General features: G+C 53.0%; 1 protein-coding gene across 3 annotated transcripts in view; it reads right to left on the bottom strand.

The window, feature by feature from the left end:
• The window catches only part of ANKRD13B (ankyrin repeat domain 13B), a 32,644-nt gene extending 20,838 nt beyond the window's left edge, over positions 1 to 11,806 (bottom strand). For 2 of the 3 annotated variants that reach the window (XM_001363652.4, XM_007485714.3), the window contains exon 1: positions 11,073 to 11,806. In XM_001363652.4, coding sequence (XP_001363689.1) covers positions 11,073 to 11,183 — 111 coding nt within the window. In that variant the 5' untranslated portion in view covers positions 11,184 to 11,806. The remainder of the gene's footprint in view (positions 1 to 11,072) is intronic. The other variant, XM_007485713.3, reaches the window with a different exon arrangement.
• Positions 11,807 to 13,866: the final 2,060 nt, after the last annotated feature.

The following is a 13,866-nucleotide window of genomic DNA, read 5'->3' as shown; positions in this document are numbered from 1 at the left end:
GCTGGGTGGTTCAGTAGATGGAGAGCCAGGCTTAGATATGGGAGGTCCTGGGTTCAAATCTGACCTTAGATACCTCCTAGCTATATGACCTTGGGCAAGTCATTTAACCCCCATTGACTAGCCTTTATCAGCTTTTCTGCCTTGGAACTGATACTCAGTCTTTATTCTTTTTTTTTTTAAACCCTTACCTTCCGTCTTGGAGTCAATACTGTGTATTGGCTCCAAAGCAGAAGAGTGGTAAGGGCTAGGCAATGGGGGTCAAGTGACTTGCCCAAGATCACACAGCTGGGAAGTGTCTGAGACCAGATTTGAACCTAGGACTTCCCGTCTCTAGGGCTAGCTCTCAATCCACTGAGCTACCCAGCTGCCCCCTCAGTCTTTATTCTAAGATGGAAAATAAGGGTTTACAAAGTTTTTTAAAAGATGAATTTGATATAAAAACAAAGGGCATCACTAACTTTAAAAAAATTTTAATGAGGGAAAATAAATTGTTTCTGTCCTCAAGGAACTTCTATTATACCATGTGCATATGACATGTACAAAGAGAAGTAAAAAATATATAAACAAAATAAATAATATAAATATATATTTATGTAACATATAAATTTAAGAAATACAAAGTAATGGGGGGTGGGGTAGAAAAGTCTTCCCCTAAGCAATAGCACTTAGAAGAAGTCAAAGGTAGCAAGAGGGAAAGATGAGAAGGGAGTGCATTCCTGGCACAGGGGACAGCCTGGGCAAAGGCATGGAGATGGGAGAGAGAATCTTATATACTAGGAACGGCAAGTAGGCCAATTCTGCTGGACCACAGAGGTCATGGAGGAGAATGTTATGTAATCAGCCTAGAAATGTAGACCAGAGCCAGTTTGAGCAGAGTTTTAAATGTGAGACGGAGGAGTCTGTATCTGAACCCAGGGGCAATAGGGAGCTCTTGGAGTTTCTTGAGCAGGGGAATGACATGGTGGGACCCATGCTTTAGGTCCACTGTGAAAGCCTAGCTGGGGCAGGTGGGGACAGGAAATGCTCGTTCCTTTGTTCCAGGCTGTCTGGGTACTCTCTGTTGTCCCCTCCTTTACCACCTCATGAGGGACTAAGGAAGGAACGATGCTTCCTTCCATTCAAAATGGAAAAGGAGACCCTCTAGCCATTGCCCAGGGAGTGTAGTTAGGTCTGGGGGATCTGAATGGGCAAAAGGAGGAGGAATTTTGCTCTGGGGGCATTGCACTCACCAGGGAGACTCAGGAAGGGTCTCCTAGTTGCAGAATCAGTAGAAAGGGGTGATCATGGGTCAGGGGGAAGGACACGGGATAGAAGAAGGGGGAGGGTGCAGAGGACAGGCGGACGGGCTGTGCCAATGGCACCCACTCTGGCTCTCCCTTTTCTATGCATTATTCACACAACCTCTTTTGCCTTTCTGGTCCTGGCACAGCAGGGCACAAGCAAAGTCCTGGAAAGCGTGGGCAGCAGGGAGGAGGTGCCTGGCCCCTCCTTCCTCACTCGGGCATCTCACATGTCCCAGCTGCCTCAGCTGCCCTGCATCTCAAGGCAGCCAGCAGCTGGCATTGGCTAAGCAGAAGGCCAGAGGCTGGTGCTGCCCTCTCCCGAGAGGTGCCAGAAAGAAGCCTCCAAAGGGCCCCTTCACCATGGCTCTAGAGAGTCCCCAGCCTTGGGCAAACGCCGCCTGGCACTGCCTTCCCCATCAGCCTTCTCTCTAGACAGAAGCCAGGGAAAGCCTGGCTGCCTCTGACTTATGAAAGGGCACTCCCCAAGAGGAAAATGCATCTAGCCTCCTCTCCGCCCCGGCACCCCTGGGCCACCCAAGCGGTGTCACAAGGCACAGAGCTCACCCCCTTTCCCCTTATCCCAAGCATTACCCCTGACCCCAGTAGGGCAGGGGAGCTATTATTCTGCTCGGCCATTGGGCCCTGCACCCCCTGCCCTGCCCGTCTCTAAGGGTATTGCTGTAGGGGCTGAGCTTCCCAGCCACCAGGGACAAATCCGCTCCATGCCTCATCCCCGTTCTGCCCCGGCCTGCCTTGGCTGCCAACCCCCTCCCAGAAGGCCCGGCACAAACATGGCTGGGGGCAGGGGGTGGCGAGGGAGTCTCAGAGTGAGCCCTGATCAGTGACTGAGCTGGGAGAAGTGAGGCTAACTGGGGAAATGCCATCTCACCCAGAGCCTAGGTGAGAGCATTCATTAAACACTTCTATAAGGGCAGAGACATTTAATTGCCAGAATGAAAAGATTTCTAGCAAGATGGCACCCTCTGGCCGCCCTGCTGCAGCCCAGGGGGGCAAGGCAGGAGACCCGGCAGGGCGCTCCCCTGCCCTTGGGAAGCAGGAACCGCGCGAGGCAGAACCCCTTCCCAAAGACCCAGAGAGTCACGCTCACTCGCATCCGCCCACAGAACAGGGTCCTAAATCTGGAGCTGGAAGGCACCTTCGAGGTCCACCTTTATGCAACCCACTCATTTTACAGAGGAAGAAATAAAGGCAGCGAGGGTTCAGGGACTTGTCCAAGGTCACAGCGCCGGTAAGCATCTCAATCAGGATGGGAAGCCAGAACTTCCTCACTCCAAGCCCAGCACTATCCATTATGCCAACGACCTAGAAATGGATCCCTGTGGGTCACAGATGGGGCTTAGAAAACCACAAATTAACATTCTCTGTGTCCCACAGTATTTTGATTTCTTTTGTGAAGTGTTTCTCAATTGCATTTTCTGAAACCTTTACCTTGCATCCTGCGGGCAACTCTGTGCCCATGACACATGCAAACAACATGCATGTACACGGAGATGTGTGTGAACAAAGCAACATATGACATCACACTGACCAGTGAGCCAATCTGCATGGAAATGTCCCCAGCTGAAGCGCACTTGTGCGCAGCCTCGCCACAGGGCACAGACACAAGAGAAAGGCACCATGACACGTTTGTCCAGCCTCACAGCCCTGGATCCGGGTAGTCCCCACACAAAAGTTTAGGCACATAGATACATGCCTAAACGCAGCTGTGCACATAAGCACCCTCTTCTACAAAGGAACACAGATTTCAAACTGGAGGGGAAGCTTGAAATTCTTAGCCCCTCTCATTTTACAGATGGGGAAACTGAGACCCAATGGGAGGAAGCGATTCGTCCAGGGTCACAGAGGAAGTGAGCATCGGAGCATCCAGTCCTTCCCTTTCAAAACTGAAACCCTTCCCATTGTTCCATAATACACACGTACAGACTTGGTCTAGGTCATACATATACACACATCCTAGCCAATAAGTCATGGCTGCACATACAATAACATGCTTAGATATTCCATGTGCTAGCTGGCACATCATACATATGTGTCCCATACAGATACTAGCATACATACAGCCTTATTCTAGGGAGCTTATAGCACACACAATAGCATGGATGTGTATACATACATATGAATTACACCATGCAACATGTGCAAACAGAATGCACATTAACATGCATGTGTACATACATACATGCATGCATACATACATGTTTGTGTGTTCACAGAGGAAGGAGCCCTGGTCCTCCATTCAGCATGCCTGGCTTCTGGTCCAGGTTATACCACTGAGTCACAAGACTTTTTTTTTCAACCCTCACCTTCTGTCTTAGAATCAATACTGTGTATTGGTTCTAAGGCAGAAGAGTGGTCAGGGCTAGGCATTGGGGGTTAAGTGACTTGCCCAGGGTCACCCAGCTGGGAAGTGGCTGAGGCCAGATTCGAATCTAGGACCTCCCATCTCTAGGACTGGCTCTCCATCCACTGAGCTACCCAACTGCCCCCGAGTCACAAGACTTTAGACAGGTCACCTTTCTGCTGGGGGGCTCAGGTCCCTCCTCTATCAAATGAAGGGGTTGGAAAGGTGAGATCCCACCTAGATTCTGAGAGCAGCAAACATGCTTGTACATAAAGAGGCAGAAGGACATACAATGCTTCCGATGCTCACTATATGTGTGACCCTGGGCAAGTCACTAATCCTCCCGAGCCTCAGTTTCCTCAACAGTAAAATGGGGGTCTCTAGACAGTCCCTGGGATCTCTTCCAGCTTTATTTCTAAGATTTCCCCCATGGGAACCTGAACCAGCTCAATCCCATCCCTGAAGCCCAGGCCCATGGCTCCCCTAGGGTCCTCTGGGTCCATAAAGCCCCCAGGGGACAGACAAGCCATTCTCCTTCCAACCCTATCCCAGATGAGGTGGAACCTGACCTAGAATTGTCGGTGCTTCTCTCTCTCCCTTGGGAGGTATCCACCAGCCTGGCTCTGGTCCCAGGGCTCCAGTGGACTGAGATGCCCCATGGCCTGGGAGGGGGGAAGGGAGCAAAACCTTCCTCAGCCTCTCCCTCAGGAGGTTCTCCTGTCTCTCTTCATTCCATGGTGGAAGACCACGAGAACATCTGATCTAGAAGAAACCTTAGAGATCATTCTCTACTACGTAGGTCCTCAATTTACCTTGGAGGGAACCGAAGCTTAGAGAGGCAAGATGATAACATTCAATTAAAGTTATTCAAGCATTTATAAGGCTTGGCTATGGTCCTGCAGCTAATTAGTGTCAAAGCACAACCTTGAACCCAGGTCTCATCGCTAGTTCTGGCTCTCTCCATTACAAAAACAAGGAGACTCCTAGGGGTTCATAAATAGTAAATCCCATTCATATGATACTTTAAGGTTCATAAAGGAAGTATACCCATTACACAGATGAAAAATCTGGGGCTTAAAGAGGGTAAATGACTAACTCAGGGTCTCATAGCTAGTAATCATAACCCAAGTTTTCATTTCTCTGCTTTACAGGTGAAGAAAGTAAGTGAGTCACCCATGGTCATGGTCATCCCAAAGGCAGAACAAGAGGATCCCAAGGGTGGAGGCTGGAACAAACACTAGGAAGAACTCCCAGACTGGCCAAGGGTTGTGGTTCATGAGAACTTCAGGCCCTCTTCTACCTAAGATTGCACATCTGGCTTGGGTGTCACTCTGCCCTGGAGATACTAGGGGATGGATGGAAGGATGGATGGATGGATGGATGAATGGATAAGCTTTGGAAGTGGCCTCCTACTTGTCATCTCTCATCTCTTCTTAGCCTGATGACCTTCTCTGTTAGAAGTGAACTAGTTGGCTCAATGGCTCATGCCTGAAGATGAGAGGTCCTGGGTTCAAATCTGACCTTAGACACTTTCTAGTTGTGTGGCCTTAAGCAAATCATTTAACTCCATTTCCTAGCCTTTACTTCTCTTGATTCTAAGATCCAAGGTACGGGTTTTAATTTTAAAAAGAAGCAGCACCATCAAAGGAATAAGAGAGGTTCCCCGTGGAACAGTCAAAAGTTACCAGAATGATTTCTTGGGAAGAGGCAGCAGGAAGCTGGGGATTGTGGGTAGAGGGAGATTTGGCCACTGCTGACTTCCTAGTGAGGGGAGGGAGACCCCAGACCTTTCCAGCCTGGCACCGATGACTTCCAGAGATATCATTCCATCTGGGCACATCAGTCTTTTTCCTTGGGCCATTGATTTCTGGTTTCTGGGGTTTGTGGCTGGCTCCCTCTAACCTCCTAGCTGTGGTGGCAGCTCCATACCCAGCGTTGGCTGGTTGGTTGGTTAGGATGTACCCAGCCCTTATCAGCTAAGAGTCTCGTGGGTGTGTGGGAAGGAGATATGTGCACTGAGAGTGAGGGAGGAGTTCCTCCTCCTCCCCCACTATCCCAAACAGAGCTCCCCAGAGCAAAAGCCCTCAATCTTCTAAGCCAGAAGAGTTGGGTGGGCTTGCATTTATCTAAGATTTACAAAGTGCTTTTTACAGATTTTATTTCAATAACCCTAGGAGATAGCTGCTATTATTAACTCCATTTTATAGATGAAGAAACCGAGTTAAACAGAGGTTAAGAGACTTGCCCAGGGTCTCATACCTAGGACAGATTTAAATTTTAGAACTCAGGTCTTCCCGACTCAAGACCAGGATCCTATCAAGAAGAGCCAGTATAGGTGAGAGTTAGGGTAGACTGAGTCTGAGAGAGACCAAGAACTCTGCTCAGTCATGGGCACCGCCCTAACAACCCCATTTCTGAAGCTCCTGCTATATATGTACAAGATGGAGTGTTGGCCACTGGGGATCCAAAGACAGGAATGAAGCAGTCTCTGTTCTTAAGAAGTTTCTATTCTGGGGGCAGTTAGGAGGCTCAATGAATAGAGTCAGGTCTGGAGATGGGAGGTCCTGGATTCAGATTTGATCTCAGATACTTCCTACCTATATGACCTTGGACAAGTCACTTAACCACTGTGAAGCCCTTATTGCTCTTCTGTCTTGGAACCATTACACAGCATCAATTCTAAGATAGAAGATAAGGGCTATTAAAAAAAAAGTTTCCATTATACTGGGGTGGGTAGTAAGTAACCTGTAAAGGAATAATGAGCAAATATAAGACAATTTGGGGAAGATGAGAGTAAGAACAACTAGAGAGATCAGAAAAGGCTTTGAGTAGGAGGTGGCACCTCCCACTTAGAATTCCAAGGGGGGGGCGGGAATAAAAGGCAGAGGAAAGGCATTCCAGGAATGGGGGACTGGCTATGCAAAGGCAGAGGGGACTTATCCTGGTTCCCTTCATTACAGCTTCTATCCCAGAAAGAGGGAGGTGGGAGAGAAAGAGAAAGAGAAACACAAGAAAAAGAGGGGGAGAGAGAAGGAGAAAAAAGAGAAACAGAAAAGATGAAGAGAGAAAAGAAACAAAGATGAGGAAGAAGAATGGAAGGAGTGGAAAGAGATGAAAGAGAGTGACCAGAGACAGAGAGTCAGAGAGAGTCCAAGTTGGCCTTTTGGCCATTACTGAATTCTGAGAGACGGGATCCCCTCCATCTTCCTCATCCCCCCATAGGAGCTGTCCAGCATTCCTCTACAGAGCATCACCAGGGACACTGGACTTCAAGAACCAGCACAATACTCTATGGGTTGATGGCAGCCTCAGGACTTTGCCAGTCTCCTAAGGAAGCTGGCCCAGCCGCTGCCCTTCATTCTTGAGATGGGCAGCTTGACAGGAGCAAAGTCTTGGTTATGGTGCCAACTCTCTACTCCCCACCCCTATATCCATCTTGGTACAGGTGCCAGCCAGGGTGAAAGGGACGTGCCATGTCATCCAATTAGTCAATAAATATTCACAGAGGGTTTCCTGTGAGCACTTCACCCCTGGAACCCCACAGATACCAGGAGCTCATTAACTAAGGAGACAGAATGGTAGAGAGGGAACATGACCTGGATTTGAATCCTGGCCCCCAACACTTACTAGCTGTGGGTTTTTGGGAATGTAACATCATCCACCCAAGCCTCAGTTTCCTCCTCTGTAAAATAATAGACTGGAGAGCCTCCAAAGTCCCTTCTGGCCCTAATGCTAGGATTCTGGGAGAGCATGGTCTCTTGTCCAAAGTCCATCACATCTTCCCTTCCCTTTCCCTAGGGAGTTGCCAGGTCTGGCCACAGGCCGACCCTCTCCACTGGAATTTTCTTGGAGCCAAATCTAGATGGGGAATCCCTGGAGCTCCGTGCACAGAATGACTAGGGCAGGGGTTAAGCTCTGCCCTTCAGTGGCCAAAGTCAGAGTCAAACCTGGAAACAAGGGGCAAAGGGCTCAGAATCTGGGACAGACGTCTTCAACCTCCACCTGACTCTGGGCACCACCAGGAGCTCTCCACTCTAATGCCCATCCTGGGCAAGAAAGTGATATTGGAGGGACCCCCAGCCGTCTTAGATATCTTCCCCACCTGAGGACACCCTTGGGTGGCAGGGGAGAAGGGAAAAGCCATGGCTTTGAAATTAGAGCACCTGGGTTCCTGTCCTGCCTCTCTTACTACCTGTGTGAACTTACCTACTCTGGACCTCAGTTTCCTTTCCTACAAAATCAGTAACCTGGATTGGATGGTCTCTAAAGTCCTTTTCAGCTCAGTAACTTGGGCTCATCAGATCTCTTAAATATTGCCCAAGCAACTGGCTTCCTAGGGATGGGCCCAACTTGCCTCCTTAGGGGAGGGAGCCCCACTAGGACCTGTGGGAACATGAATACCCCTTTTCTGGTCCAAAAGGGGGCCGTGTGTCCTGTCATGCCCAGTGTTCCACCGAAGCCCGGTGAGGGTTAACCTTTCGCCCAGTGTAACCTCTCTCCCTGCCCTATATTTCTCTGGCCTTGGAAACTGGATCAGTAGCCAGTGTCCATTTCAAGGAAGCTCCAGCTCAGCAAGCAAAAGGGAGAGCTTGGCTGTTTCTGAGTTCAATCCTGAAAGAAGGGAAGAGAGTTAGGGATGAGGGCCATTCTCAGGCTGTTCTTTCTAGAGTGGCTCTTCCCTGCACCCTGCTAGCTCCCCTTTCCCCAGCCCGGGGCAAGGTGGGTGTGAGCCACAGCTTATGGGGGCAGAAGAGATGAGAGAGGAGGCTGGGTATTAAGGCATCTCTAAAGATGGTCTCAGAGCATCCCACTGCAAGGGAGCGTGGAACGGTGTGCGCCGAGATTCCAGAAAGACACATCCGTAGCCCACCTCAGACACTGACTGGTTGTCACTTAATCTGTGTGGACGCCAGTTTCCTCATCTGGCAAATGGGGATACTAAGAGCACCTACCGCCCAGGCTTGTATGAGGACCAAATGTGAAATTATGAAGCCGTAAGTTACCATCAGGTAATTGTTCCAGGGGTCTGACTTCCATCCCTCCCACTGCAGCAGCTCCTACCCCGGAGGACCTCTTGTCTTGCCACTGGGGATGATGGGGGCAGAGAGCCGTGCGACACCCCCTGCTGCCCTCCCACCCACAAAGGTCCCTGCCTTTCTCACTTCTCCTTCTGTGGTCTCCAAGCCTGTCACCAGGATAAAATCTATGTTTAGCCAGTTAGCCTGCTCTAAGGAGGTGGGCTGGGCATGAGCCCTGGCTGGGGCGCGCTCTCATACCCTGCCCCCCCCCCCCCGCTGGCTCTGAGGGTGGGTTTGAGGCCCGCAAAGATCACCCCCCTTCCCTTTCTTCAGAAGAATACTATTAGGTAACACCCCAATTCTGGGATTGTCGTTGCCCAGACAACCAATCTCTGACCCCCTCCACTCGCAAACTCTTACACAAATACACACAACTATAGGATGCAAGAAACCTCCCTACCCATAGCCCTTGGGGTCCTGCTATTCATGAGCTAGCAGCTCCCTGGGGAAGGCTTTGTTTTTCCTACCAAAGGAGACAAGGAGGGAGGGCAGGCCTCGATGCTGCTCCTCACCACCTGGATCCCAAATGGAGATGGAGCCCAGGGACCTCCCCTCGGCCCCTGCTCCATCCTCCAAAGTGATTAAGGAAAGGCAGGGTCCGAGATCTGCTCCTGGATGCCCCCCCCCGGGGGGTGCCATAGGGTGACTGGGCTGCCCGACCTTGGGGTGGCCAAGCCAAGCCCACTCATCTCCCATCCAGAGGCCTACATAGGAGCTGCAAAGACAAGCAGCTAAGGGTAGGGGGGAGCAAAGATGGTACCTCAGCACCACTCCCCCACAGCTCTCCACTGATGAAACATGGGTTCTAGGCTGGAGCCCAGGCCATCCTCTCCCTAAGCAGGACGGAGGCTTGCTGCAAAAAGGAGTACTGAGGAGGAGGAGGCTAGAGATGAGAGAGCACCCCAATACACCCCGCCAGGAATGCCCACAGCTCAGCTGGTCCCCGTGCCTGGGCAGCCGGATGGCACTGGTGGCCAATGGGGCAGGAACTCTCCCTCCCTGGTATTCTGGGGCACTTTTTTTTAAGTTATCAGAAGTGGGGGGGGATCTGAAAGCTGAGGGTCACAGACGTAGGGCTGGAAGGGGCCCCAGAAGCCATCTAGTCTGCTATTTAACCCCAAGAATCATGCATCCATTCATCCTGCTACCCAGCCAGGAGTGGGGAGTGCAGACCTCCCCTTTCCCTTCAGCACTTGAATGAAGCCGCATCCCTAAGAACACCATAAGGAGATCACAAGAAGGGAGGGGGGTTGGGAGGGTGCCCAACACCCCGCCCCCACAGGAAACCCCTAAAATGAATCTGAAGGTGGAGAGAGTTCGGGTCTAAGGAGACCCTTGGAGTTTCTCTGCCACCCGAACCCAAGAAGCAATAAACACAATAGAGGGAGGTCTCTAGAGGGGCCCCGGAGGAGCCCCGCCCAGTCTTTCTTCCTTGACCTCTGACCCTGTCCACACCCAGAGCATCTATTATTCCCCCCGCCGGCCCCCCCCCCCCATGTGGCTCGGGAGGAGGCTGAGTCTCAGCTGTTCCATCTTTCTGTGGGCACTCAGTAAACAAGCCCTGGAGAGGGCTCTCCTTCAAGGACCCCAGTACTCCACGCCCCAGCGGGAGAGAGACAGGGTGGGGGGAGGCTGGTGATCAACGAGGGGACAAAGACCGGAGAAGGGTCGGAGGGGGACGGCAGGCAGCCCCCTCCCCACCTTTGTGAAGTTGCAGCTTGGGTGGTGGGGGACCCTTGCACCCTAGCCCTGCTCTAACCGCTCGGACTTCAGGAGGCTAAGCCTCACCCCGGTCCCCGGCTTCCCGAGGGAGGTAGGGGGAAAGGGTAGCGTGCGCCTAGCCCCCGGGCGTCTGATGACCCTAGGGGCAAGTCATCGGGGTGGAGGCTTGGGTGAAGAGAACACTCAGGCCGGGGGGAAGAGGCACCTCGGGGAGCCTGGACCCCTGGACCCCTGGACAGCTCCCACGGGCCACGTGGGGCCGGGGCCGTATTTTCCCGTGTCAGTACGCCGGTTTCACGGGCTGGAGAGGCAGCCGCAGCAGCGTGGCCAGGGCCGCTCCCTCGTCAGCCCCCTCCCCCTAAGAAACACACACAAAAGCCCCCAGCCGCGCACAAAGACGCGAGTGTGCATATGTGTGTGCGAGAGAGAGGCGAGGGGAGCACGGCGCCCCCACCCTCGCCCACGCAGGGGCACTTCCCCGGGAGCCAAGTGCGGAGACTGACAGCCCTCCGCCCCGCGCCCTGTGTGCGTGGCTGTCCGCGAAGTGGGGGAGCAGTCACGCCGCCCCCCGACGGCAGCGCCCCCCCAGCAGCCTCCCGGCCCGAGCCCCGCAGGGCCCCCACCCACCTGGCCGCCGCGGACCTCTTTCTCCAGCTCCCGGGAGCGGTTGTGCCATACCAGGTAGTGCAGCGGGTATCTGCCCTCCGGCCCCTTCCTGGTGGCGGCAGAGGCGATCATCCTGTCCTCCGCATGCCGGGGCCGCCTCTCCCGGCCCGGGGTGGGGGGACGGGGACTGGGAGCGGGGCCGGCGGCAGAGCCTGCTCTGGAAGCCCGGCGACGGGCGGCTGCACGGGCATGTGCCTGGGGAGGCAGGCTGGCGAGCAGGCTAGCGAACAAGCGTGCGCCGGCGGAGGCGGGCGGAGGGGGGCACGGCGGCGACGATGCAGGGGGAGGGGGAGCGGGTTCCCAGCGTCCCCGGGAGGAGGAGGAGGAGGAGGAGGAGGAGGAGAAGCCCCAGCCCTGGGTTACCAGCACTAGGCAGCGCTGTTCGAGTTCTTTGCCTCTCCTCCCACACCCCTGCACACAAAGGCAGCGCTATAAGGAGGGAGGAGGGGGAGAGAAGCAGCAGTCGCCCGGGAGGAGGAGGAGGAGGAGGAGGAGACGGAGGCGGAGGCTGCCATCAGGGGGCTCAGCCTTGGTGGGCACTAGAGACATCCCAGCGGGCAGAAGACTGAACAGGGCACCTGCCTCCTCCTGGCATGACCAGCGTAAATGCCAGCCCCTTCTTTACCCCCGTCCTCAAAGGCAGGTGGGGACCGGGGAGCCCCGATGTGTGGATGGGGAAGGAGGGGGGACCCTGGTGCCCGAGGCATAGCCAGTCAGAGCCAGGAGTCCGAGGTGCCGCTGCATCATGGGAGTTGTAGTCTGCACCCCCGTTAAGCACAAGGGCCGGCAGGTGTGGTGGGCAGAGGCCATCCCTACCAAGCCACCTTCTCTTCTTCCCTTCCCTCCTGAAGCCTTAGAGGAAGTGGGGATGGAGCTGAGTCAGACTACCCAGCGGACTGGGAAACTAAGGTGTGGCCTCAGCGTTGCTCCAGTATTCCAGAACACCTTGAGAGGAGCCCTGGTGCTCCCAACTCCTTTAGGGCTAAAGAACACATTCCTGAGTGGAAGTGGAAGGCTGAGTAGCCCACAAACCTGAATGCCTATGGCATAGTGAGCCAACCAGCCCTGGATTCAAGTCCTGCCTCTGCTCTCTGTGACTCTGGACACCTCTCAACGCTTTGGGCAATTTTCTCAGACTATATGTTGCAGAGAAGGAACCATTTTGCTTTGGTAGAGAGTTTCTTCCCCTGGGAGTTCCCAAGTCCAACCCTTTTCTGTATGCCCTACCCTGAGCACTGATCCGAATACAAGTCATTATAATCAAGACCACAGGGGACAATTTAGATCCCAGATTTAGAGCTAGAAAGGAACTTAAAGGTGAGAAGGTCCCAACCCTACATTTTACCAACGAGGTCCAAAAAGGTCGTGAATTTCCTAAAGTCACACAAGTTAAGTGGCAGCCGGTTGGCAAAGGAGCCAGAGGGTTGGGCACCTGAGAACTTGGTCACAATCAAGCCTTTGGAGTAGGGGGTGGGGACAAGGGGGAGACATCAGGTTACTGGAGGTTAGAGAAGAAATGGGCTAAGTTGGGGATAAAGAGATCCATCTCGGTCAGGTGTCTCAATCAGTCAATCATCAAACACCTCTAAGCCCCCCCCCCCCCTACACTCTGGGGATACAGGGACAACTGCATGGCACAGTGGATAGAGTTAAGGAATCTTGGATTTGTTTGGCCTCAGACCCTGCCCAGCCCTAGCCTCTCTATGACTAGGACTAGGGTTTAAATAATCAATAAATTCAGGATATGGATGAAGCCTGCATGAGCTTTGGTTAGGCTTTTCTCCTTTTAGAGTGCAAATTCCTTGATGGTAGGAACGTGGTCTCTGTCTCTGTCCAATGGGGGGTTCAGTGTGACAGCTAGGAAGTGTCTGAGGCCAGATTGGAACCCTGGTCCTCCCATCTCAAGCCACGGAGCCACTTAGCAGCCCCCACATCATCCATTTCTATTCTATCCCCCCCCCCCATGCTTAAAGCTGGTTTTTTTTTTTTTCCCCATAACGAGCCTTTACATTTTCAACTCCTTCCCCGATTGCAGCATCCCCTTTGGAGCAGTGACGGTTTGGGACTTGCTAGAAAATGATTCTCATTCTCCTCTCCGAGAGCTCTCCCTACCCCGCCCCCATGGCGGGCCCTGCACATCCCAGGATGCCACACCACCGGGAGGAGGGGAGGAGCAGTTTGGTCTCACCATCCCTATTTCCCTGCAGAAGAGTTGGCTGCCTTTGGTGCCCAAGCATGCTGCTCCCTGCCTCCACCACAAGGGGTCAGCAGAGGGTTGTACCTGCGGTCTAAGTGCTGAGGAGGGGGTCTGGGGGAGGCGGAGGAGGGAGGAAAAGATGCCCGGTCCGAGCAAGAGGGCTGGGAGCTCTCCACAGTCAAAGGACTGCTCTGTCCTTCAGATCCACAGCTAATTGCGTGTGGGGATTTGCGGGGGGCCGTTTAATGCCCCGCCTCCCTAAAGTACTTTGTATTCCTCAGATGTATACTTTGTATATGTTTATCAGCCTATATACTTGCTATTTCCCCCTGGGAGACTGTAAGTTCCTTAAGGACAGCAACTGTTTTTGTCTTCCTGTCTCCATTATTGGGCACGATGCTGAGTATACAGTAGGTGCTCAGTAGGTGCTGGTTGTGATGTGTTTTCCCCCAAGAAGCTAAGTCTCTCGAGAGCCCAGACTGTTCTCATCTTTTGCCTCATACCCTGGCTGGAACTAGCAGACCCGTTTAATAAATGGTTATTGGATTAAGTTCTTCC

Source organism: Monodelphis domestica, chromosome 2 (assembly GCF_027887165.1).
Source record: "Monodelphis domestica isolate mMonDom1 chromosome 2, mMonDom1.pri, whole genome shotgun sequence".
NCBI lineage: Eukaryota > Metazoa > Chordata > Mammalia > Didelphimorphia > Didelphidae > Monodelphis > Monodelphis domestica.
This window is presented reverse-complemented; position numbering and strand designations above follow the sequence as displayed.